General features: G+C 39.8%; 1 protein-coding gene across 2 annotated transcripts in view; it reads right to left on the bottom strand.

The window, feature by feature from the left end:
- DNAJC6 (DnaJ heat shock protein family (Hsp40) member C6) overlaps positions 1–26,439 on the bottom strand; it is a 158,020-nt gene that overhangs the window by 3,998 nt on the left and 127,583 nt on the right. For both annotated transcript variants that reach the window (XM_068538001.1, XM_068538000.1), the window contains 9 exons: positions 22,847–22,926; positions 21,774–21,967; positions 21,593–21,673; positions 18,881–19,315; positions 15,549–15,683; positions 11,679–11,747; positions 10,573–10,692; positions 3,764–4,027; positions 1,495–1,637 (listed from right to left, as the gene is read on the bottom strand). In XM_068538001.1, the coding sequence (XP_068394102.1) occupies positions 1,495–1,637; positions 3,764–4,027; positions 10,573–10,692; positions 11,679–11,747; positions 15,549–15,683; positions 18,881–19,315; positions 21,593–21,673; positions 21,774–21,967; positions 22,847–22,926 (1,521 nt within the window). The remainder of the gene's footprint in view (positions 1–1,494; positions 1,638–3,763; positions 4,028–10,572; positions 10,693–11,678; positions 11,748–15,548; positions 15,684–18,880; positions 19,316–21,592; positions 21,674–21,773; positions 21,968–22,846; positions 22,927–26,439) is intronic.

Genomic DNA, 26,439 nt, shown 5'->3' with positions numbered 1-26,439 from the left:
TTTTTTTACATATCACTGTAACTCAGAAATCAAATAGTATGCCTGGCATGGAATAGAGCTCAAAAAGGTTTGTTAAATGAATACATTAAGTCATTCATTCAAACTATGAGCATTCATAGTTTGAATCTTCATAGTTCGAACACATGAGATGATTAAATTGAAGGGTTTGTAACAATGCATCAGCATTTAGCACATAACAGAAGCTCAGTCAAGGTAAATGATGGCTACTCTCCCAAACCATTTAATACCCCATACCAACTAAATAACCAAGCATGGTTTAAAAGACACAAATAACTTTCTTTTATAGAAAACTGTCAGAGTTTACCTAATGAACAAAGGTTCTTGAGATGGAGCACAAAGTTTTCGGAAGGAATATAAAACCTTTTGGATGTTGTATGAAGTGCAAAGCAAATACAAACAAAGGATCCTATATTGTACTCCAAATAGTATCTGTACATCTTCAACAAACGTTCAGATCTGTAGGGAAATTATGGCGGAGAACAGTGGTATATTTTTTCAAAATGTGTAACACTGACTAGCTGTACCACTCCTGATTTTGGAGTAACAGATTAGACCCTCATCTTCCAGGCTGTTACAGGGTCAGTATATCTCGTCATGTGGACATTCAGCCTCGCTGCCTGTGAAGAGCAGTCCACTTGCCTTGATCTTCACAAACTCTTTCACTATCTCACACCATTCATCAATATAACCACCCTTTTGTTCCCAAATTAACCATCATCCACGATAACATCCTCAGCTATAAAGTAATGTCTCTGTTTCCTCATCTATGAAATAAGGGCGTCACTGGTTTGCAAACTTTAAAAGAAAAGAAAATAATAGGGAAACATTGTCTTTCCCCAAATAAAATCTTACCTAGACTTCCAAGAATCAAAAACAGATAAAAGCAGAAATGCTCTGGTTAAAAGTGAAGGGAAGCAGTGGGGAAGCCCAGGACCTCACCTCCCTCAGCCTTCCTCCCTGCCACCTTCCCAAACCTCCAGGTCTAACGTTACAGGAGTGAGTAATTCCCAGGTACATCAATATTTCCCTCTCTCTCAGCAAAGAAGAGATCCTGAGGGCTTCAGTTGATCTGGTCTAATATAAAGCTCTCAAAGCAGAAATAGAGAACATAAATAATGCATTCTTCTTACCTCCAAATCATAATGACTTACCTACAGATCGGAATGCCATCTGAACAATAAGATCACCTCCTAAAGAGTGCCACTGCTTATTTGAAAATGTAAACAAAGAAAATCTATACTACCATACCATGGAATAAAGTGCATTTTATTAAAGAAACGAAACAGCATACATACACAGTACTCCCCGAAAGCACTTTGCTATTAAAGGACACAGCTGTACTCAAATCACAGCTATAGGAACCAAATGAAATAAAGTGGATGCTAGAAACCTAACATGGCACCTTCTATAGGTTAGTCCCACACTGACAGCTCCACACACATAATAATCACCCTGGGTCAGAGGCTCACTCACCTTTAATTTCTCAGGATCCATCTCCTTAGCCATTTCCTCCTTTCTCATCTCAGCTATTGTTCGAGGGCCCTTTTTGTCTTTGTGAGCATTAAAACCTTGACCAGAGAGTAGGTCTTCAAAGTCAGCTGCTTTTTGTTTCCCTTCTGCAACATAATATTTTTTAAATTATTATGGTTTTTACTCTGAAACACTATATCATATCATTATGTCACAACACTTGGTCTTCAAGGTGCTTTCACATGCACTGAGCCCTCAATTACCTCAATTACCTCTCAATTATCCTGTCATGTCCATTTTACAGATGAGGAAAGTGAAGTCTGGAGAACTTAAGAGATCGTTCAGAATCATATACCATGTCCATGGCAAAGCTTGGACTCGGGGCGGGATTGCTAGACTAAATCTAATTCCATAATTCCATATCCACTGTTCCACCTTTTTATAGATGAGGATATTCATGATTCTACCCCCTGCTCCCTCCCCCACGCCACCCAGACCCCAGTCACACAACTAGTTAGTATCAGTGATGGGACCGAGACCTGGGTTTTGGTACTTGAAACCCATGCACGCCACTGCTTTCCTGCCCACACTCAGCTGACACTTTTAGTCCATCACAGTGCTCTTTTTCCCTAAGTCTGGTTTTAGCCTCACAATCTTTATCAGTCTGTTTGGAAAAGCAGCCTAGCATAGCAGCAAAGAGCAAAGACCCTGGAGACAAACTCTCCAGGTTTGAATTCCAGCTCTGCCCTTATTAGCGATGTGACCTTGGGGCAAGTTCCTTGCCATCTCCATGCCTCAATTTCCTCATCTGTCAACCAGGCATGGTGTGCTTAGAACATGCCTGGCTATTTAAATATTTGTTGTTAAACCAAAAAACAGAACCAAAACACAGGAGTACATGCAGTCCATGACCTTCAACAAAGCTGGTGTTGGAACTGAAACCCACTTGCCAGCTCTATACCGTAAGGCATTCTGAATGTACACTGTCATATGCACACACTAAAATGTGAGTGCTCTGAGACTAGGGATTTTGTCTGTCTTGTTCGCTGCGTGTCCCCAATGTTTGCTACACTGAAGACACTCCATAAATATTTGCTGATTGAAGACACTCACCCCACATCTACTCAACATAAAAATGGAGGGGAAGCCAGGTGACTCTATGGAATTATCCAGGAATATCCACTGCTAACTAAAGAAAAAACATGATGTTGTATTCCCAGTAAGAGAGTCCCTGTCATGTTAGTATTGTGAAAAGTCACCTGTGTCATATCCAGTAGAGTGTGGCGGTGAAGAGCAGGGGCTCTAGGGGCCACACTGTCCTGGTTCAGATCTTGGCTCTGTCACTTACGAGCTGTATGGACTTAGGAAATTACTGACCTCTGTCTACAACGTGGGGTTGGTTTGGGAAGATTATATTAAATAATATGTGAAAACTGCATAGAATAGCACCCGACATATAATAAGCACTCAATAAATGTCAGCTACAGCTACTAGAAAAAGTAGAAGAATTTCATTTTCCATGTTCCATAGGAAGGCCTGTTTCCTTATCATGTCCCTATACGTTTCATTCTTAGGTATAATCAAATCAACTGAAATGTAAAATATATCATAACAGGCCTTTTAGCAAACTCAAGTTTAACCATCCCTGCTATGCAAAATATATTATTTTTCACTCGCTATCAAGAATCCCATTTGAAAAAGGAAGAATCCCATCCAGAGTACCCTCCAGCCTTAGCTGTTGGGCCATTTTGTGTTCTTGTAACTTTCTTCTCAGAAGAGAGGAAAAAACCATCACAGGAAACCCAATGATCTCAGGAACACCCCCCAACCAGAGGATAATCAAGACCAAACGTCCAAGATACATCCACTCCTCTAAATGGGGTCCAAGAGCAAATGTGAACACAGTGCTCGAAAGGTTCCCAACCTTCCTCTTCTACCCTCTCTTCCAAAGGAGTGACAGCTTCAAGATGCAACCACCCCTCCACTCACATCCATTCAATACCCATTTGGTGCCTACTACATGCCAGGCACTCTGCTAGGTGCTAATGATAATGAGGCATTGGTCTCAGTGTGGAGAGAGACAGACAGGTGAGCCAGCACTCACAAAGCGATGTGTCAGGAGCCTGGTAAAAGCTGGAGCTCCAGGCACCACGCTGGTGTAGGGATCGTGCTCTGTCTCTACAATTCAAAGATTGTGTCAGAAACTATCTCTTTCTTCAGACATACATACATTTGGGTACCCTATAGCCAGGCTCCATACCGTCATCCTTACCCAAGTTAGCTGCTCCTTTCCCACGTTCGTTCTGGCCCCCAGGCACGGATGAGAAGCTCACGTTGTAGTTGGGTCGGTTTTGGGGAGAGGAGTGGGGCATGCTGGACTGTGGCTTAGACTGTGTCTGCTGCCAGCTGTAGCCACCTCCCTGCTGCCACCCTCCACCCATGGGCTGGGGAGATGCTTTCTGTGGCGAGCTGAGAGGTGGAAATCCTCCACCCAATCCAGTTGGTGTGGAGGGTTTGCTGGCAAATGATGAACCACCTACAGAACAAATTAAAAAACAACAAAAAAAAGAGAGGGCGAGAAAGAAGGTAATGCTATTTGAGTAGCCTCTAACTCCTGTGTCTCAAGTTACTGTTTACAGTGACTTCAGTGGAACTTCCCTTGACTGGTGGCACAATTAGCCTTCCTAATAGTTAAATAAATTGCACTCATATATTTCCTTTAATCCCCACAATGACATTTTTAGGTATGTATTAATAGCCCCATTTTTTCTTTGGATGAACAAACTATAGCTCAGAGTAGTTAAGTGACTTTCTCAAAGTCACACAGCCAGAAAGTGGCAGAACTGGGACTTCAGTCCAAGTCTTTAACTCCAAGCCAGAAGGGCCCTGGCTCTTCCACTATGCCATCCCAGCCCTCCTTCCCACCCTCTCAGCAGATTCTACTTCTTCACTGGAGCAAAAACTATCAAACGACAAGAACAGGGAATAAAACAAAATACATTCACTCATGAAGGTGCTACTTAAACTTCAATGAGCAAGATTATTCATGGTCTGTTATAAATACAAGCATGGTTAGTGCCTATGAGTAAACCAAGAGGTTTTGAAATTTCATAAATAGGTTTCAATTTCACACTACTTGCATTTCAGTGCAGGAGAGTAAACACAGCTAACACTGTGACAGCCTTGAATAGGGCAAAGAATCTTATTCGAGCTTTAAGAAATGATATTACTTTGTGCTGGGAATTTAAGTAGAATCCTGATTCTGTAACTCCTAACTTTTAAGTACTCACTGCATATATGCTGGGCTTTTTCTAAAACACGAAGACCAGTTGTAGCTCATGTTTAAAGAGGTAAAATGAGAAGCTGAAACGTGGTGATCTCCAGGGACCCTTTCAGGCACCAATTCCAAAGCAACAGTGATAATAAAGTAACATTTGTATAGCTCTTCAGAAATTATAAAACATGTTTCTAAATATTACTGCCTTCAATCTACACAACACCCTTCGGAAGTAGGTAGTATTACTAGCCCCACTTTATTTATTTATTTTTCTTTCTTTGTCAAAATTACCATTTAAAAATTTTTTTTTAAGTTTTATACAATTTTTAAAGGTTACTTTCCATTTAGTTATTACAAAATATTGGCTCTGTTCCCTGTGTTGTACAATACGTCCTTGAGCCTATCTTACACCCAGTAGTTTGTACCTCCCACTTCTCCACCCCTATATTGCCCAAGCCCCCACTCCCCAGCACTGGCAACGCCTAGTTTATTCTCTATATCTGTGAATCTGCTTCTTTTCTGTCATATTCACTAGTTCGTTGGATTTTTTAGGTTCCACGTATAAGTGATATCATACAGTATTTGTCTTTCTCTGTCTGACTTATTTCGCTTAGCATAATGCCCTCCGAGTCCGTCCATGTTGCTACAAATGGCAAAATTTTGTTCTTTTTTATGGCTGAGTAGTATTCCATGATATATATATGCCACATCTTCTTTATCCATTCATCTGTTGATGGACACTTGGTTGCTTCCATATCTTGGCAATTGCAAATAATGCTGCTATGAACACTGGGGTGCATGTATATTTTCAAATTAGTGTTTTTGTTTTTTTCAGATATATACCCAGGAGTGGAATTGCTGGGTCATATGGTAGTTCCATTTTCAGTTTTTTGAGAAATGTCCATACTGTTTTCCACAGTCTGGCCCCACTTTAAAGATGAGGAAAGCAAGGCTCAGGGAGGTATACTGATATGCTCATGATCACACAGCTAGTTAATGGAGCTGGGACTTGACTATGGGCTTCCTATCTCCATCTGTTATGTTCATTTCCTGCAGCCATAATCCCTAATCCCTCCCTAAATCTCTGAGTCTTTCACTACAACTCATCCCTTACTTACTGTGTCTTCTTTATATAGATACTGTTCCTCTGTTCTGATCTGGGCTCCTCTTTCCTTTCCCACTAGGAATGTTGTGTTATGACCATCGGACCCAGAGTCAATCTGAGTTTGAGTCTCTGCTCTGTTGTTCACTCGTGCATTCATTCTTGCATGCACTTATTCATTCATTCATTCATAGAGTCATTCATCAGTATCTGTTGAGCATTACTAAGTACCAGATACTGTGCACTGGGAATATAGCTGAAAACCATCTACAGAGAATCCTTGCTCTTCTGAAGTTCAGTGAAAAACTTATCTCCTTGACCTCAATTTTGTCACCTGTGAAATCAGAACTATGTCTACGTCACAGGTATATAATGAAGGCACAATGGCTATGTGAAAGTTCTTCACAATCCCTGAGTTAAGCGAATAAGAGACGTTATTTTAAAATAATGCAATTTCATATGCCCAGCATGCACCAGGACACCATAAGGGCTCAATAAATACTTGGTAATAGGAAAAAGTAATGACAGGGTTATATATTCTGAAGGTTGGCATTGCTCCCTGTCAGTGTCTAACTCAGAACATGAAGCCCCTCTTTGTGAGCCCCTGGGCCCTTCTGCCAACAGTGCGTCAACATATACCTTAGGCTGGGTTTGCATTCTGCACTGGGAGTTCATTTTATATTTTAAGGATGCTTACTATCTTCTTTCTGAATATGCATATGTTTATTATTTAAAAATTCAATAACATAGAAAGACCTGAAGAACTTACAACATACTTCCATATTCCCACCACACTGTCATTTATTTGTTCATTTATAAAACACTATTGAGCATCTTCTCCATCCCAGGCTGCAGATACAGTGGTGAAAAGGCACTTGCTGACTCTGATCTCAAGCTGTTCATCAACACTTTCTGATGTCTACCCTTCCAGAATATTTTCTACCCAGGTTTAGCAATTCTAATTTTCAACGCCACTGAAGCAGAGAACTGACAGAAATACAAAGCAGTAGCTAAACCCAGAGGCCACTGCAATCCTCATTAAAAGCAAAAGCAGTGGTCGTCAAACTTGGCTGTGCATTAGACTCACTTGGGGAGCTTTAAAAACTCTTTATAACCAAGCCACAGCCAAACCAATTAAATCAGAATATCTATGGGAAGAACTACAGTGTTTGTATCAGAACTGTTCAACGTGAAAATACCTAAAGGTATTTTCTACCTTTTCTCCTTTCTACCTAAAGGAGAAGGATACTACCTTTTTAAAAAAATTGCAGCTATATAATTTGGAAGTTTAATTTTTACTCTAAAGCAATTACCTAGGAGTCAAAAATTCTAATGTGTAGCGCTTGCTCATATACCTGTTCACTGTGTAGCTTCAGGAAAGTCACTTACCTTTCCTAAGTTATGTGAGTTGAAAAATGGGGAAATTTAGGAAACTAGTTTCCCCAGCAGTTTTTAAGAATTACTGCATTTTAAAAACAACAAAGAACTCTTGAACTCCTCCTAGTAGGTATGCTGTTGCAGTGATATGGATGCAGCTATTCTGAAACTATTTTTGTTGTCTATTAATGTTGAGATCCAAGGAAATGGAAGATACACATATGGAATAGGGGAAGGTAAGGAAGAACCCTGTGGTAGTGGATGGAATTATATACTGATATATGTATTTATATCCACTCATCACCTATCTCCATCTCCTGAAAGGCAGAGCAATGACACCCACCCCCGTACCAAAAAAACATACTTAGAACACAGATTCTGGTTTCTAAATACCACTCCCCACAAAAAGGAATGAGGATTATTGGAAATGCCTGATTCCAGGACTGGGGCGTAAAAAGTTCAAGACAAGCCTAGAACATCTTGTTGTGCCATAAAGAAAGAAAGTTCTCAAAAATGATGGAATCAAGTGAAAAAGATATAGAAGCCAGAACAAAGGAGCTTTCACAAACTAAATGTGGGACAATGTGAACATTAAATAATGACAATAATAGATGATAACCAACTGAGTCCAAAAAGAATCCACTAGTCTGTTATGATGTGAGAGAGGGAGGGAGTCAGAAAGGAAGGGGGGAGGGGATGGAGAGAGAGGAGATTCCGCCTTAGAGTGAAATGCTAATTAATATATAGAGAAAGAAGGACAGAATCAGACAATCACAATTCTGCAGATATCATGGTAATGCCTGCTTTAGGCAAGAATCACTAATGAATGCTAAAACCACTGGGTAAAAGTCAGATGGAGAACAGGATATTCTCAAATAGAACAATCTCAAATTATCTCCCCAGATTACTCATTAATTACTATAGGGAAAAATGGTAACTTTATGGTGAAGAAACCTGGCAGACATCACCTTAACCAAGTGATCAAAGTTAACAAATCGAGACGTTCTCAACTGGCCTGTACCCTTCAAGCATCGATGTCACGAAAGGCTGAGGAATGATTCCAGGTTAAAGGTGTCTAAAAGGACACGACAACTAGATGCAAGACACGATGCTGGAGTTTTTAAAAGAACTTCCTATAAAGGTCACCTCTTCAGAGAGGCCTTCCCTAACCACTTGATATCTAAAATAACACCCCAGCCCATCCCCTACTCGCCATCACTTTCTGCCTTATTTTTTTCACAGCACTCTGCACAGGGGTTATAGTGCAAACTCCAGACCTAGACTTCATGGTGTTGAAACCTTGTGATTTGGGCAAGTTACTTAAACTTTTGTGTCCATGTTTCTTCATATGAAAATGAGGACTATAACAGTTCCTACTTCAAAAGATTATTGGGAAGATTAAATGAAATGATACATGTAAAGCACTTAAAATAGAGCCTGGCACATAGTAAAACCTCCAAATAAACATTAATTGTTTTTATTACTTGCCATTATATTATATATTTATTCATTTAGTATTTGTTTCCCCTTCTAGAATATAAGCTTTACGAAGGCAGGAATTTTGTTTTGCTTTTGTTAGTTTGGTTGGTTGGTTTTTACTAAAAGAGTGTTAGCACGTAGAAGGCACTTAGTAAATAGTTGTGGGATGAATAAATGGGTAAAAAATGAACAGTGAATAAGATTTTATTTGAAGTAGAACTTTGCCTGTTATACATGATGTTATTATTCTAAAATGTGAAGTTTATTTTAAGATATAAAAAAGAGAAATAATTTTGAGAGTTCTTAAAAGGAAAAAAGGTCTAAAGGGTATAAAAGAAAAGGTCAAGATTCTGACATAACTACTGGCAAAAAATAAAAAGGTAGTCACATTCTCATTCCCTGCAGACAATTCGGCTCTAAATGCCTCAGGAGGGCTTTCGGAGAAACTAAACTATCAACGTGGCTCATTTAATCCTTTGTGCGAGGGCTGCCCCACCCTTATTTGTTTATTTTTTAAATTAATTAATTTATTTTTATTTTTGGCTGCATCGGGTCTTTGTTGCTGCGTGCAGGCTTTCTCTAGTTGTGGCGAGCGTGGGCTACTCTCTGTTGCAGTGCGTGGGCTCTAGGCGCGCGGGCTTCAGTAGTTGTGGCTTGCAGGCTCTAGAGTGCAGTGCAGGCTCAGTAATTGTGGCGCACGGACTTAGCTGCTCTGTGGCATGTGGGATCTTCCCGGACCAGGGATCGAACCCGTGTCCCCTGCATTGGCAGGTGGATTCTTTTTTTTTTTTTTTAACATCTTTATTGAAGTATAATTGCTTTACAATGGTGTGTTAGTTTCTGCTTTGTAACAAAGTGAATCAGTTATACATATACATATGTTCCCATATCTCTTCCCTCTTGCATCTCCCTCCCTCCCACCCTCCCTACCCCACCCCTCTAGGGGGTCACAAAGCACAGAGCTGATCTCCCTGTGCTATGCGGCTGCTTCCCACTAGCTATCTATTTTACGTTTGGTAGTGTATATATGTCCACGCCACTCTCTCATTTTGCCCCACCCTTATTTAACAACTCTGTACTGCCCAGAGAAGGAAGGAAAAGGAGGAAGAAAAGGTTTCAGAACACACCAGTCCAATGAACTACTCCTTGAAGAAAGGTTCCTTGGTGAAATAGTTTGAGAACCCTGCACACTGTAATCCCCTATTGGGGAGCATCGCCATGAGCACTGATTCCCAGAAGTTTCTGCAGTGACCCAAATCCACCGAACCCCGTGTTCCCAAAATTACTTCCTCACGAAACACTTATTTTATAACAATAATTAACATATGATGAAAAACAGTTTGGATATACTATAAAGAGAGTCTATTTTCTGTATGGAATTTTAGAAACTGACCCGAGAGCACTGTCACCAATGGAGAGAAGAGGGGTACAGTATGAGAGGATCTCACCAGCAACTTCACAGTAAGGCCTATGCACAGCTGGCCCTACATGGCACAAATCTATCTGACCAGCCTCATGTCTCAGTGTTTCTCTACACATTCATTACTTTTGCTGCAGCCAAACTCTATTGTCAGATGCTCCTGGATGTTCTAACTTTATTTATGCTACTACTTCAAAATTAGTCATTAGAGAAACGGATTAATAGGGGTTAGTTCCAACCCAATATTTGAAGCCTGTTTCCTTTTTTTTTAAAAGTCAATCTCAGGTTTTAGAGTATAGCTTAAAAATACACATGATTTTAGATCCTAGGTAACAATACCAGCTTATTTTAACACCAAAGATTTAGATTTGAGGCTTGGTAGCCATAAGTAAATGTTATTTATATCTTAACCTGCTACATTTATACCTAATGTCCCAAGGTCGGCAAAAGGATCCAGAGTCTGGGGTTTGTTTTGATGGGTGGGAGTACCATGCAACGAGCCTGTTGGGCTGGTGGCAGCTGACTTGCTTCCCATTCCAAAACCTCCTGAAAAAAATAATAAGGCCATTGAAAATGAGTTAGTTGTCCAAGGCTGAATTCTGAAATTCAGAAATCCAGAGCTACTGCTCACCTTGTCTCTAAAGGCAAATTAGGACAGGGTTTGCAAACGTGTTAGGAGTTGCTAGACTTATTTCCCTGACTTAAGTGAGTAGCGGCCTGGAGCAGAAACAGGGAACAGAGAAAGCATACGTCATTTCCTGGCCATCCCTGCAAACTATTATGTCTAGCGTTTATCTCACATGTCACCTGACTTCATTCTTACCTATGGGATTTTGAGTCAGGCCTGAATTCTGGTTCTGCCACTTCCTAGCTGAGTGACCTTTGGCATGTTGCTTAACTTCAATATTTTCTCATTGGTTAGATAAAGAAACAGCAACTGCTTTAGAAGGTTCTGTGATAAACATATAGTGTGTGTGTGCATGTGTAACTTGCACAGCATCAGGAACACAATCACGCAAGACAGCTCTCAAGAAATACAATACTAGCCATCAGAAAGAGAATTTATTTATTACAGACAGATCCAGCCCGAAAACAAATCCTTTGTGAAGAAAGAAAACCATTCAGATTATGCAACACCTACTCTATGCCAGAAAATCTCACATAAGTTATTTCACTTAACTGTGTGGAACAAGAATTAGGAACCTCATTTTACAGATAAGAAAACTGAAGTTAAGACTTGTAAAAAATCCAAGAGCTTCTAAACGGTTGAGTTAGATATAAACCCAGATTTGTCTAACTCAATTTATTGTCAAGGCATTTAGCAAATGAGACTTAGACAAGTTAAATATCATATAACATGCAGCACAACCATGCCATCAAGGGCAATGTGAAAAGCTCCGCCAGACTGTGAGCCTTTAGGAACTTTCATAGGTGGGCTTAACACTCTGTGTAAGTACTCACTTCATCTTGGGTAAAGGATTATGCTTCAGCAACCGGTTAAATGTGCACAAAATTAATCTGCTGACCATTACCTGGTTTAGTATTCCAGTCCCAACCTCCTGAAACATCTGGCTGAATGTTCACAGCAGGTGTACTAGAAGCTGCAAATGAGGAGAAGAAAAAGAATCAGGACAACATAGCTCAGAATCCACTTTTCTGAATTCACACAGGAAAATGCTCTTCCTCTCACAAGGCCTCATGACCTGTCCGGGTCCCAGGTGATTCAACTCCCCCTCTGAGCTCTCCCCACATTCTGCAACATTGCTATTTTGTGCCTTCATCTATGGTTACTTACATGAGCACCGGTAGAAGCCATATACTGTTTGTCTCTGTTCCTTCTTTGGCTCACTTTTATTTTACCTCATAACTACACTTTGAATTATAACCGTGCATATGTCTGTCTCCAATAAACTGTGAGTTTCTTGAAGGCAAAAAATTATCTTATTCATCTTTGTGTGTCCCATCTCTACACTTAACACAAAGTCAGCTGGCAATTAAAAATAGTGAAATGAAACTTAAACTCAATTTGCCTTGAATTGGCATTAACAAGTGTACGAGAGGCATGGGCAACTTAGAACTGAAATTTTGTTTTCTCCTCTGCTGTGACATGAATGGAGAATGATGAGTCAACCGGAACATGTACTGGGGACTGACTAGATACCATCCACCATGCTGGTGTCAGGTATGTATATACTGTCACTCAAAGCAAACTCACTGCAGCTTCAAAATAGATCATTCTGACCCCTCTGAAGTTCCAAATGTAGAATTTAAAAGAAATGTTCAACTAAAGAGAATCGGATATATTAGAGGAGTACACACTGGTAGAGTTAAGTTTTTTTCTACATCTATAAAATTCAAATAAGAAATAGGATGCCATAAGACAGAATTTCTTTCTAAGACTCTTCTAGGTTCTGTTCATTAAATCAGTGAGTACAACACAAATACTAAAATAACTTTGCAAGTAGGATTTAATAAGATACAACACACACTCCACCACCATCACCAAAAGGATCATCAAAGGACCAAGATCAGCCTTACCAAGCCTTACATTTACCTGTTTTGTTTGCTTAGTACGAACCAAGACATTGTGTACCTTCCCATCACTGAGTTAAATAGAACATGCCATTATCAAAAATAACAGTTCTTCCCTTTTAGTTCTCCTTTCCCTTTTTCCATAGTAATCCATGAAAACTGAGGTGGAAATTAGACAATTTTACTAACATTTGCTCTTTGATTTCCTGTAAACTCTGACCTTAGTCTTACATCTAACTAGGATGCAGAACTAGGAATTAGTACTTCAACCTTATTACTAATCAAACCCTCAAATCCTTACCACCTACCACACGTAATGCACCACACTAGAGAACAGAGAGCTTAAGGATACAGTACCTCTCCTTAAGAAACTTAAAATCTGTTGGAGAGAAAGGAATAAACAAATGAAACAGTAATTACCCAATATTTTAAACTGCTATTTTGCCTTTTATTATGGTTACTTGTTTAGTTTTTCTTCTCAAATTGTGCCCCAAGTGATTATTCTCTTCAGAGTAGATATTCAGTAAATATTTGTAAAACTCAAAGGCAATATTTCTTGATTTTCAGAAGAGATTGATGGTGCCTTGTAGAAATCCAAGGTGGGCAATCTGACCTCCCAACATGACATCTGAGTCTCACCTGTATATGAAGAGGATGCAACTGACCCACTTACAGTGGAGTAATTCCCTTCTCATCAAGGATAGTGGAAAATTCTTTCACTCACTAGCATGGCACAGATCAAAATAAGAAGTGTAGCCACAAAATGAAGGAGTGCTAACTGTCTGAAACTGAGTTATAAACATCTTCTAACATGCTCACAAGAGAGAACTGAGTCCACTACTGCCATGCCAAAGTATGAACATCCATACCCATGGGACATAAAAGGTAGTACTCACATGAAAACAGTAAATTCAAAGTATTAAAGTCAGGAAAATGTATAACCTTATTAACATTATCATTATGCATCAAAGAGACTTAGGAAAAAGTTACAATTCATTTTATATTTATATATTATATGGAAAGACGGATACATAAAACCTACCATGTGCCAATAACTCTTCTAGGCACTACAGAAACATTCATAAACAAAACAAACAAAAACCCCTGCCTTTGTGAGCTCATGTTCTAGTGGGGAGAGAAAGACAACAAGAATAAACAACACATAAGTAAATTATTGAGTATATTAAAGTTGGCAAGTACAATGGAAAGGAAAATGCAGAGTAGGAGCAGGAGAATGGGTTTTCATGTGAAATGGGGCAGGCAGAGTAAACCCCATCGAGAAGGTGACAGCTGAGTAAAGATCAAAGAGGTGAAGGAATTAGCTATGCCAATGTCTGGGGAAGAGGGGACACCCAGTGCAACGACAGAGAGGCCAGTGTGGCTGGAATGGAGTGAGCAAGAGGGAGAGAATGCGAAAGGAGGTCACAGCCCTGGGTGCTAGAGCACAAAGGGCCTACATAGGCCATTTCAAGGACTTTGGCTTCCATGCTCATTGAGACACAGAGATTTTGAGCAATGACGTAAACTACACTTTAAATAAGTGAACAAAAACAACAGCTTTAACCTATCTGCCTGCGTCTTTCCTCTCAGGGTAGCCAACTTCCAATCAGGAGATTCTTTTAAGTGGGCACTACTCAAAGGTCAGAGGTGAATTTCTGGTATGTTGTCCTGTGGACCCACTTCAAATAGTTTGAGATTTAAGACCAACAGGAAATCTCCCATAAAGGTTGTTCTTGGACTGCTTTCTCCTTTTCGGTTGTTACAGTTTGACCAGTGTTGCACAACTCATCTTCCTTTTGCATTTGCATGGCTTCCATGAAGTCAAACTGATGACTGGACTGCATTCTCCAAGGGGACTCAGGGTGCCTTCAACAACAAATACATCGTCCTCTAGGTTGAGGCCAATGATGTTCAATATCCTTCAACATCAGGAATGAGCTTCAGTTTTCCAGCTCAAAGTCATCTGTCCTTCACTGAAGAGCTTTGGTTTTAATCAGTGTTACCTCAGTGATACCTTTTCGCTCTTACAAATGGATGTGATTACGATTCTTTCTACAAAACCTAAGTCTCTAACATAGAAATATAATGTGGGCCATGTGTAATTTAAAACTTTTCTAGTAGTGACATTAAGAAAGGTAAAAAGACACTAGTAAAATTAATTTTAACAAAATATTTTATTTAACCCAATATATTCAAAAAATTATATCAAGTGACCAATATAAAAATATTAATAAGATATCCTACTTTTTTTTGTACTGAGTTTTGAAATCTGGTATGCACTTTACACTTAGAGTGCACTTCAAATCAGACTGGCCACATCTCAAGTGCTCAACAGCCATGTGTGGTTAGTGGCTTCATATTAGAACTAGTCTAATGTACCAGAATATTGTATTCTAAACTGTTCTGTGGAATACTAATTTTGTGAAATGCTCATCATATCACATTTTATTAATCTAGGACTCATTTCTTCACATTTCACAGACTTCAATTAGTATGCATCTTCCAATCAACTAAAAGTGGCAATGTTTTTTTTTCTTTCTTAATAGTACATAAAATAAAGATATGTGCTACAACTAATGGTGCCCTGTAATTCTGTGCATGTAGCTCTAATGTAAAAAAAAAAAAAAAAAAATTCCAAATTAAATTTTAGGAAAGCTGAGTAAAACAAAGTTAAGTAGACTTCTTTACTGTAAAATATCTCAGAGCTTTTAATATGTTAATGTGAATTGTTCATTTTCAAAAGAGAGATGCATTATGTAGCTTTCCAAAAAAACAAAAACCCCACCTACAGGGTGCTTTTATATCTGAGCACCTCCTGCTATCTGTGGAAAACCATGCTCCACTGAACACAATGTAAAATACTTCCTCACCATGCACTGTAGGTGAAGGACTTCTCGTAGGCTGAAGAAAGGGGTCACTGGAAGCACTGGCTGTGTTCAGAAAAGAGCCCAGCAAATCTTGACCTGACGGTTTAGAAGGTGCTCCAAATGGGTCAAAGGTGGCACCTAGAAAACAACAGGAGAAAGGTATTTCTTGGTCCTATGAGTTCACCCATTCAACGACTACTGAAGAGCCGTCACTCTTACAAGGCTGTAGGCCAAATCCTTGAAAAATCAGGATGATGCCTGCCTCACGGGCTGTTCCACAGACCCATCTTATCCTTAGAACTTCCTCCAGGGTTAACAATGGATCCCAAGGATTTCTGACCACACATGAATAATCCCTTCTTTGTGGACAAAGGAGAACTCTGGATTTACCTGTTGGATGAACCATAAACCCTATAAGCAAGGGCCCCTTGCGCCTTCGGGCGTCTTAATAACATAAAATAAGTCAGCCAAGCTTACAGACTAATAGATGAGTGGTGAAACAATGCCTGGACAATAGGAGATACCCAATGAATGAACTGTGCTCATATTCAGTGAATTCAGGGACCCAAACAAGGCAGGGGGCCCTGCTATTAAGGTGAACAATAGAAAACCTCATTGACCAGGTTTTGTTTAGTTTTGTTTGTGTTCTTAGTGGTCTCTGGCTCACTGAGAGTTAAAAAGGGAAGAAAATGAGTGTGACAAAAACTGAACTCTTATCATACCTTGTCCTGTGAAGCTAAAATATTTCTGAAACATTGCCTGTCAACAACTTGCCAGAAACTAGATGCAGATGTAGTGAAATGAGAAAAAGTTTGTGAATGAACCAAGGGTACTAGAACAAAGTGGCAGCTGAGGTTTCTAGCAAAAATGCAATAATATTAATACTGTATCATTTCTTCAGGGTTTACTGTTGTCTTTCATAAAGAATACCTCAGCTGATCCTTAATATCTCCCTTCAGATAGAAGCGATATTATCTTCATTCCACAGACAACAAAACTGAGGTTCAGAGAGCCAAGTTTCTTGCCCAATGTCAAGCAAATGATAAGGCTGGACTCATGTTCAAGTTTTCTGATTCCAAATTCCAGGAATTTCCCAAAGGCATCTCACATTCCTCACAGGTGTGAAGTGAATGTGATGAAAACCACGCAGAGGGGCATGTATATAATTGGGCTTTAATTTCTCATTATTGGTCAAGGGACAAAATTCCCTTTAGCTCCCTGTAGTAAGATGTCACTTCCTAATTTGTAAGTATCAAGCTAATGGGCTCTCGGTTTCCTGGAGTGAGAGTGACCTATTCTAGGAATAGACAACTAGAATCAAACAAGTTAACGAATAAATTCCACTCTCAAAACCCAGGTAGGATATATGATTTAATATGTGTTCAGCTATGACTTCATTGGCATAATGCTCTCCTAATATCTGCTGGGCAGCAGATGAGCCTTGTGTAGCAGCAATGAATCAATGAAATATCAGGCACTCCGTTACATGATGTATATCCCTTACCTCATTTAATACTTACAAAACTTTATCCCTTCTATAAAATGAGAATACTGAGATTTATAGAGTAACTGTAAGAGGACATTGGGTTGATTCTTCTACACCTAAGTTTGAAGTCAACCAGTAGAGGATGCTAAAATCTTCTCACTATTACTTGGTATACTTTTAATATCAACTTATGTTAAATTAGCAACATTCTCTAATAACTAAAAGTGAACTTCCCAACACAAGACAAGAGCTAAAATTTAGTCTTTACAACAATGCTGATAAGGTAAGTATTTCCCCATTTTACAGCTAAGAAGATTAAGGTTTTTTAATAAGCCTACACAAATAGGTAAGTGTCAGTCCTGACATTCAAATCCAAGCCTTTAACTCTGGACTCAGTGTTTTTTCTACTTCCTCTTGGAGGACAGAATACCTGAGTTCCAGATCTGGATTGGCACTAATCAGCTGTGTATCCTTTGACAAGTCAATTAATACAGCTGGCCTCAATTTCATTGTCTACAACCTGAGGCACAGATTTAACTAATGTCTGAAAGGCCCCCTCTAGATCTGACTCTGGAACATAACTATCTGCCTGGGACTATGATGAATTAAATCACTGAAAGTCACATAAGGCACATGGTCTTAAAAACGTGACCATTGAGTACTATGCTATCTTGGATCCTGGGGACTTCTTTTCCTGACAGAGCTTTTGTTCACTTTGGTGAGTAAGAACTGCTGAAGGATAGAGGAAATAGCCTGGGATTCAGGGCACCTGGCTTCACACTGTGGCTCCATCAATAACTAATGTAGGAACTTGAGCCTCAGCATCTACAGTCCATGATTCTGAAACTCACTCATGTAAAGAATGCCTCCAGTTGAACCACCATAAATCAAGACCAACCCAAAGCCTTCTGAGAAGTGAAGGATGATCCTGGGAAAGAAAGTTCTAAAGGTTACTGCATGCCTGGAGAGTTGAGACATTCCTCTTTACTCTTCCTAATGTGATGTCATCTTGGTTAAAGCGTGATGATAACAAGGGCAGCTAGTTCTTTAGAAGCTATAATGGACCTCTGCTTACCCAACTTTACTGTCTTGCAAATGTTAAAGAATTGTGGATGACCAGTCACAGAAAGGGTTGAGTCTGTGGCAATGAGCAGAGTGAAGCTGACTGAGCCTCATGGGGCTCAAACTCTGTATCTGGCACCAACTGCTCTGCTCCACCGGCTGTGCTGCTGGCAGCAGTCCCTAAAATGTATCTTGAAGTAAGCAAGTACTTCTCTGCACAGCCAAAGTGTACTCAGAAAACTACAATTCCAGGAAGGCATTACGGGAAAGCTCTGGGTCAAATGGCCTGGTTATGGACCCTAGGACTAGCTGTATAAAAGTATGCTACTAATTTGACACTAAGCCTCTATTTCCTCAACTATAAAACAGAGATAATAGCACCTATTTACTGTGTTTTTATAAAGATTGAATTCATGGTTAGTGTCAAATTCCATGTTTGGCAAATAGTAAGCAGCCCACAAACAGTACCTGTTATTATTAACAACAATTCATCAATCTACATCTCCGAGCAGAAACAACTAAAGCAGCTCAGGGACTGAAGCCCTGAAAAAAAAAAAATTAAAGTAAGGGTGACAAGCTCAAATATTCATTCTTAGACTGTCCTACCAAAATGGACAATATTTCTATTTCCTCTTGTGGTCCCCATTGAGATGAAGATATAGACCTTTTGGGGACTACCAGGGAGATCAGAGAAGCCTAGATTATTAGGAAAGTTTGATTCCACCTGCTTGGCCCAAAAGTTATAATTCAACACTGAGAGGTACAGCGCAACATGAAAAAAAATTACCTTCTCCTACTCTCAGTGTTGGAGACGCAGAGGTGGAAGTGGTGGACCGGCGCGGTGTTGACTGGGTAGATGTAGGTCCGCTCGGATGAAACACGTCGTCCACCCCTGACTGTCCAGCCCGGGCAGGGCCGGCTGCACCTCCACCCCCAAACAGGTCACTCAGAAGTTCGGAATTGGTGGGAGGGGCCGCCGGTGAAGAGAAGTTCTTACTCACTGCAGACCCTTCTAGACCCAGAAGGTCCACATCCTCAGGGGGTGGAGGGGCAGCTGGCTCCTGCTGCTTTTTGCTGGGCTTCCTGGCTCCATGAGGTTTGTCGCCATTGGCATTGCCATGTGGGCTGGAAAGGGTCAGAAGTTCATCATCCGACTGCTCGCTTTCCTGATTCACCAGGGCAGCGTGGTCTTCCTCACAGAATGATTTCTCCGATTTCTGATCTAAGGAAGGCCATTATGCCAGCAAACAGTTACTTACCAGCCACAGCATTATTGCTTTTTGTTAGGGTCTATGTACATAACTTCAGAAAGGGAGAAAGAGCAGCCTGAAAAAACACAATGCTTTTAGACCCTTACCAACGGAAAACTTGGACGTATTTCACATTACATTTAATTACTACTTGCTGAGCATCTGAGAGGCAGTATAGCATAGAAGTGAAGAGCAAGAACTCTAGAATCAGCCTGAGTTTGAATCTCATCTCTGCTACTTACTGGCTCTGTGACACTGAGAAAGTGACTTTACTTCTCTGTACCTTGGTTTTCTCCTCAGCAAAATGGGAGTAATAAGTAGAACCTAGCTCACATTGACTATTGTGAAAATTACATGAGATGATATATGGAAAGTGCTCAGATCAATAGTAAGTAGTACTTAAGTGGTTTTTATTATTTTTTAAAATTACTACTATCATCATCATCTTCTTCTTTTTCCCAGCACTATGCTAGGTGCTTTGAAAAAAACATTATCTCCTAGTCCTTTGCTGCCTCCTCTCACTGTCTTTTTCTTCTCCATGTGGCCTGCAGCCAAAAGCAAGGTCTTTCTCCCACAGTCTGGAGCAGAAGTGAAGCCCACACCTAATAAGTGAATAGAGGGAACGGCTCTGCTTAGGATGGTCCTTTCACCAATCTAGGAGGAGATACTTTCAGCATAAAATGGGGCCTCTTCTGGGGAAGGAATGGAGAGGCTGGTGAGCGACTTTCCAGGCCCTCCTTGAAACAGATCCCTCTTTGGAACTTTGTTACTTACTGTCAGAGGGATCCACGTTCCAAATCAAGTACAGATCCACACCCCTCATCCCCAATTCTGAAATGCGAAAAGCTATGAAAAAGGAAAGGTTTCCCTAAATTGGTGGAAAAATCTGACTGGGACTGACATGAAAGTTATTTATAGCCTTCATTGATTTCACTCAGGGTTATGAGTTATGTTTCACTACAGACATGTTAACGTGTTTGATAACACGTTGTCTGAGATGCCACTGGGGGTGCTAAGCAATATGCAGTTTATGTACCGTATCATCTTTCTAACTTGCAAAAAATTCTGCATTCCTAAACCCATCTGGCTCTGCGGGGTTCAGATAAAAGATTGTACATATGTGCTTTACCTATTTTATAGCCTGATAAGAATGATTTGATAAGAATAATTACTTACTATAAGAATGATTACTTACTAAAATAGCAGTGGAGAGTAAAAGTCAAGTTTTCTTAAAAGCCCTTATGTGAGGAAGAAAGATACAGGTGAAACTAAGAGGGGGTTGGGAAATCTACCTGTTACCTAGATTTCACTGGGTTTTCCAATTTTTTAAATGTTATTGGTCCCATTTCTCAGTAGAAAATTCTGAAAGCAAGCCTTCGATTCAAAGGAATGCTATGAACAATTTTTTTATCAAACATGGAAAACTCTGTGTAGGCAATGGGAATACTGTCTTATGTTTACATGGCAAAGGAAGGTCAGAGAGGATTTTAAGTACATTATCACCAAAGCCAGTTTCCTACCCTTTTCTTAAGAAAGTCCTTACTATGGAATTCTAGATTGAACTTTGCAGTTAACCTCAGCAAACTCTAAAACAAGGATGGCGAATGGGTATAGATCAGAATGCCAATGCTAGTCTACTAATGGTAGCAGTCTGAAGTGTCACATCGGGAAGGATTCTAAACACATCTCCAGGTTTGGCAAAAAAGGATATTGTGATCAAGCCCAATTTCTGCCAAGGTTGTTAAAGCAAGTAGCAGAGATATGTAGGCAAAGTGTTTGCCTTCCCTGTACCAGGGGAAGCTCACCTCTGCCCTGCTAGTGGTTAGAGCCCTGGGCGGGGTGGGTGGAGTGGTGTGCCAGATTTTATATTTTTAAGGGCAGGAGATAGAGTCCTTTCTTAATTTCTTTGTGTGTCAGCAGTGTAAAGGGACATCCTAGAAAATATCATGATTATTCATAAATCCAGGAAAGATGTGATCCAAAACACTGCATAGACAGAAAAGATAAAGTTCAGCTTAAAATGGCCTTTTGCATCAATCTAAGAGCATCCACGGAGTTCAAAGTAGGGAAGCTCCTGATTTGGAAAAGGAATGAGCAGGAAGAATGTGAAACAAGGAAGACCCTGGATGGATGACTTCTAAATGCTGCTTTACTTCAGGCTGCTTTGAGGACTAATCCTCTTTATATATAGAAGAACCACATAACTTAACCACCTAACCATGTAACTTGGAAGAAATGCTTGGAAGTACCTTGCCAACAGAGAGTGGAAAAGAAGCCACCTTGCCCAAAATGTCTGGGGTTGTCTGGAGGGATGTCTATTGGAGCCTGTCCTATAAGACAAAAGACATCAAGGAAACACAGGAAATAAGTCAATGTGATGAATCACACAGAGGCTTTGTCCTGAAAACAAAACCACCAGGTGACTCATACCTCCTAAGACCAGAGTATCTTGATGCTCCTGGTGAGAAGAGAAGAGGATGCTGGGGTTGACATCTTTTGTGCAGTAATGTTCCCATGGGGGGGTTAAATCTATCACTTTGTCGTGGGGCTGTAGTTCTACATCCAGAGTCACCTGAAATAGCTGAGGATATTTTTCTGGTACATCACATGCATCCAACTCAGGCCTAAATAGGGATTTAAAAGAATAAGATCAGTGAAAAACAATGGAACCAGTATGATGTTCAGCACAGAAACCATTGTTGATTGATTCTTACTTTCACTCTGAGATGCATTTCTAGGGAAAAATCAACCATTAACCAGATAAGAGACTTTACTTTTCTGAGTCTCAGTTTCCTTATCTAGAGAAAAGAGGAAAATAATGCCTACCAATAGAATTTAAATACTACTGTATGTGAAAGCATTCCAGATAGCAGGGCGGATATATCCAGACAGTATGCACTGGCATGACCAAACCAGTTGTTAAAATAGTGAAATAAGCCCAGAGCTACCACCTTGAGCTCTTGAATGTCTACTCCTAACCTGACCCCAGCAACTCCCACCTATCAACCCACCTTCAGCCACTCCCTTGAGTTCTCTAGGCCACACTTTAATATAGCAACTAAGGGTGCTATAATATTTGGTGCAGGGGTCCCCCAGGACGCTGCTTCAGTGCTGTGGCCTGGCATCCATTCTGCTGGGTCATTGCTCATATCACACTGCTGATTCCACTGCCTTCCATGTTGCAAAACACAAAGGGAAACACAGATGCAAAGGACCACAGTATTGAAACTTTGTTCCCTCTTTGTTCACTCTTGTTCCCTCAGATGGTATTTTAGACCTTTCAATTTGAAGTCTGATCCACTTGTGTTTAGGACAAATCACACCCAACTGAAAGTTATAAAATGCAACCAGCCTCTGTATGTTGCTAAGCCACACGCTACAGCCCTGAAGCACAGGATTTGGGGGGAAGCTGCAGCACGGCACTAATGAGCCTTTAGCACTTGACTCCTAGCATTTCACAGCTGCTTGGATTGAAAAGGGATTTTGGCCCAAGTAGCACTCACTTGGTGAACTTTAAAACTGTTGTGTCCAGTGGAATGAATCCAGTATGAAACTGAAGCTGGAATATCTGAGTGTTGGTCACCTAAAAATACAAGAGAAGCACATTACAATCAATCAGTGAAAAGGGAATCAGATCAAAAGGTTATGTTTGGGGGAGTCATACACCATCAACTGTTTCTGTATCTGCATCTTTGTTTTCTAGGAATATTAAACCACCTCCTCATTTGGAGCTGACCCAGCTTCATTTCTAGCCTCTCCTCTCCACAAACTCTGCCTTGGCAAGCCATTCCTTTATCTGCTAATGCCCTATGTTCTTACACCTTGCCATACTTTGACTCATCCCATTCCTTCTGTCCAGGATGCCCCTGCTCCAACCTGATGAACTCATCCTTCAAGGACCACCTTGAAAGGTCACGTCCTCTGTAGGCTTTCTGAACCACCACTGGATAAAACAAACTGCTCCCATTATGACATCTCATCTTACCTCTACAATGGTAGTGGATATTTGTACATGTGTGAATTTCCCCTGAGCTCCTTAAAGGCAGAGATACAGTTTTACTCTCATCAATCCTAAACCCCTAGGCAAAGACTGATACAGAGCATGTACTTAGCAAATTTTAATGAATTAAAATACAATTACTTGCTATGAACATTAGGGTGCATATACATTTTCGAATTAGTGTTTTCATTTTCTTCAGATAGATACCCAGGAGTGAAATTGCAGGATCATGTGGTATTTCTACTTTTAATTTGGGCAAGGGGGCTGGGGTGGGGGGGACTCCATACTGTTTTCCATATTGGTATAGCAGTTTACATCCCTCCCAACAGTGTACTAGGGTGCCCTTTTCTCCACACCCTTGCCATAATAACACTTGTTATTTCTTGTCTTTTTGACAATAGCCATTCTGATGGGGTGAGGTGATAACTCATTGTGGTTTTGATTTGCATTTCCCTGATGATTAGTGATGTTGAGCATCTTTGCATGTGTCTGTTGGCCATCTGTATGTCTTCTTTGGGAAAAAAGGCCTATTTAGGTCTTCTGCCCATTTTTAAATTGTGGGGTTTTTTGTTTTTTGTTTTTTTAACATTGAGTTCATAGCAGCATTATTCACAACAGCCAAGATATGGAAGCAACCTAAGGGCCCACTGACAGATGAATGGATAAAGAAGATGTAATATATGGTTATTACTCAGCCATAAAAAAGAACGAAATCTTGCCACTTGCTACACCATGCACAGACCTGGAGGGTGTTATACTTAGTGAAGTAAGTCAGACAGAGGTAAATACTGTATGCTTTATTTATATGTGGACTCTGAAAACAAAACAAATGAACAAACATAACAATACAGAAACAGACTCACAGACACATGGAACAAACTAGTGGTTGTCACAGGGGAGAAGGGTGAAATAGGTGAAGGGGATTAAGAGGCACAAATTGCCAGTTATAAAATAAATAAGTCACCCGTCCATTTTTTAATTGGGTTGTCTGTTTTTTTGATATTGAGCTACCCGAGCTGTTTGTATATTTTGGAGATTTATCCTTTATCCATTGCTTCATTTGCAAATATCTTCTCCCACTCTGAGGGTTGTCTTTTCATCTTGTTTATGGTTTCCTTTGCTGTGCAAAAGCTTTTAAATTTCATTAGGTCCCATTTGTTCATTTTTGTTTTTATTTTCATTACTCTAGGATGTGGGTCAAAAAAGATCTTGCTGTGGTTTATGTCAAAGAGCGTTTTTCTTACATTTTCCTCTAAGAGTTTTATAGTGTCCAGTCTTACATTTAGGTCTTTAATCCATTTGGAGTTTATTTTTGTGTATGGTGTTAGGGAGTGTTCTAATTTCATTCTTTTACGTGTAGCTGTCCAGTTTTCCCAGCACCACTTATTGAAGAGGTTGTCTTTTCTCCATTGTATATTCTGGCCTCCTTTGTCATAAAGTAGGTGACTATATGTCCGTGGATTTGTCCCTGGGCTTTCTATCCTGTACCATTGAACTATATTTCTGTTTTTGAACCTATTTGTAGGGCAGGAATAGAGACGTAGATGTAGAGAACGGACATGTGGACATGGGGGGGAAGGGGAGGGTGAGATGAATTGGGAGACTGGGTTTAACATAAATACACTACATGTGTAAAATAGACAGCTAGTGGGAACCTGCTATATAGCACAGGGAGCTCAGCTCGGTGCTCTGTGATGACCTAGATGGGTGGGATGGTGGGGGTGGGAGGGAGGTCCAAGAGGGAGGGGATATATGTATACATATAGCTGATTCACTTCATTGTACAGCAGAAACTAACACAACACTGTAAAGCAATTTTACTCCAATAAAAAATAAATAAGTCACAAGGATGTAATGTATAGTACAGGGAATACAGTCAATATTTTATAATAACTCTGTATGGTGTGCAATCTATAAAAATAATGAATCACTAAGTTGTACACTTGAAACTAATGTAACATTTTAAGTCAACTGTACTTTAATAAATAAAAATTTTTTTAAATGCAATTACTTGTAGCGTTATTTGTGATATCCAAACAGTGGCAATAACGTAAATGTTCATCAAATGATGAAGAGATTAATAAAAGCTATATAACCATACAATGGAATATTATCTGGGTATATAAAGAAGTACTGATATATGCGACAACATGCATGAACCTTGAAAACACTAGGCTAAGTGAAAGAAGCCAGTCACAAAAGACCACACATTGTATGATGCCATTTATATGAAATGTCCAAAATAGGCAAATCCACAGAAATAGAAAGTAGATTCCTGGTTGCCTAGGGAACGGAGGAGGAGGAATGGACAGTGGCTAAGAGGTGTAGAGTTTCTTTTGTGGGTGTTGAAAATGTTTGGCAATTAGTGGTGCTGCACAACTCTTTGAAAATACTAAAAATAACTGTACTGTACACTTCAAAAGGGTGAATTTTATGTTATGTAAATTTTATCTCAATTTAAAAATTGAAAAAGTATAATTACTTAATCCCACATCCTCAATAGAAATATCTCCTCACCCCGAACCAAATAGGGCACTATAAAAAAGGCACAAGTTTCTAAAGAGCAAGGTTTGCTCTTTAGTTCTTGGGCTTCCACGTTCTGGCAAAACCATCTGGGCAAGTCAAAACCTCTGAGGCTTAGTTTCTTCCCCTGTAAAATGAAGGCAATGAGCATAAGTAATCTTTTTTTTTTTTTTTTGCAGTTTTCTTTTTTTTATTGAAGTATAGTTGATTTACAATGTTGTGTCAGTTTCTGCTGCACAGCAAAGTGATTCAGTTATACATCTATATACATTCTTTTTTATATTCTTTTCCATTATGGTTTATCACAGGATATTGAACATAGTTCCCTGTGCTATACAGTAGGACCTTGTTGTTTATCCATTCTATATATAATAGTTTGCTTCTGCTAATCCCAAACTCCCAATCCATCCCTCCCCCACCCCCCTCCCCCTTGGCAACCACAAGTCTGTTTGCTATGTCTGTGAGTCTATTTCTGTTTCGTAGATAAGTTCATTTGTGTTATATTTTAGATTCCATATATAAGTAATATCATATGGTATTTGTCTTTCTCTTCCTGGCTTACTTCATTTAGTA

Source organism: Eschrichtius robustus, chromosome 3 (genome assembly GCF_028021215.1).
Source record: "Eschrichtius robustus isolate mEscRob2 chromosome 3, mEscRob2.pri, whole genome shotgun sequence".
NCBI lineage: Eukaryota > Metazoa > Chordata > Mammalia > Artiodactyla > Eschrichtiidae > Eschrichtius > Eschrichtius robustus.
The sequence above is the reverse complement of the archived record's forward strand: the minus strand, read 5'-3'. Positions and strand labels throughout refer to the sequence as shown.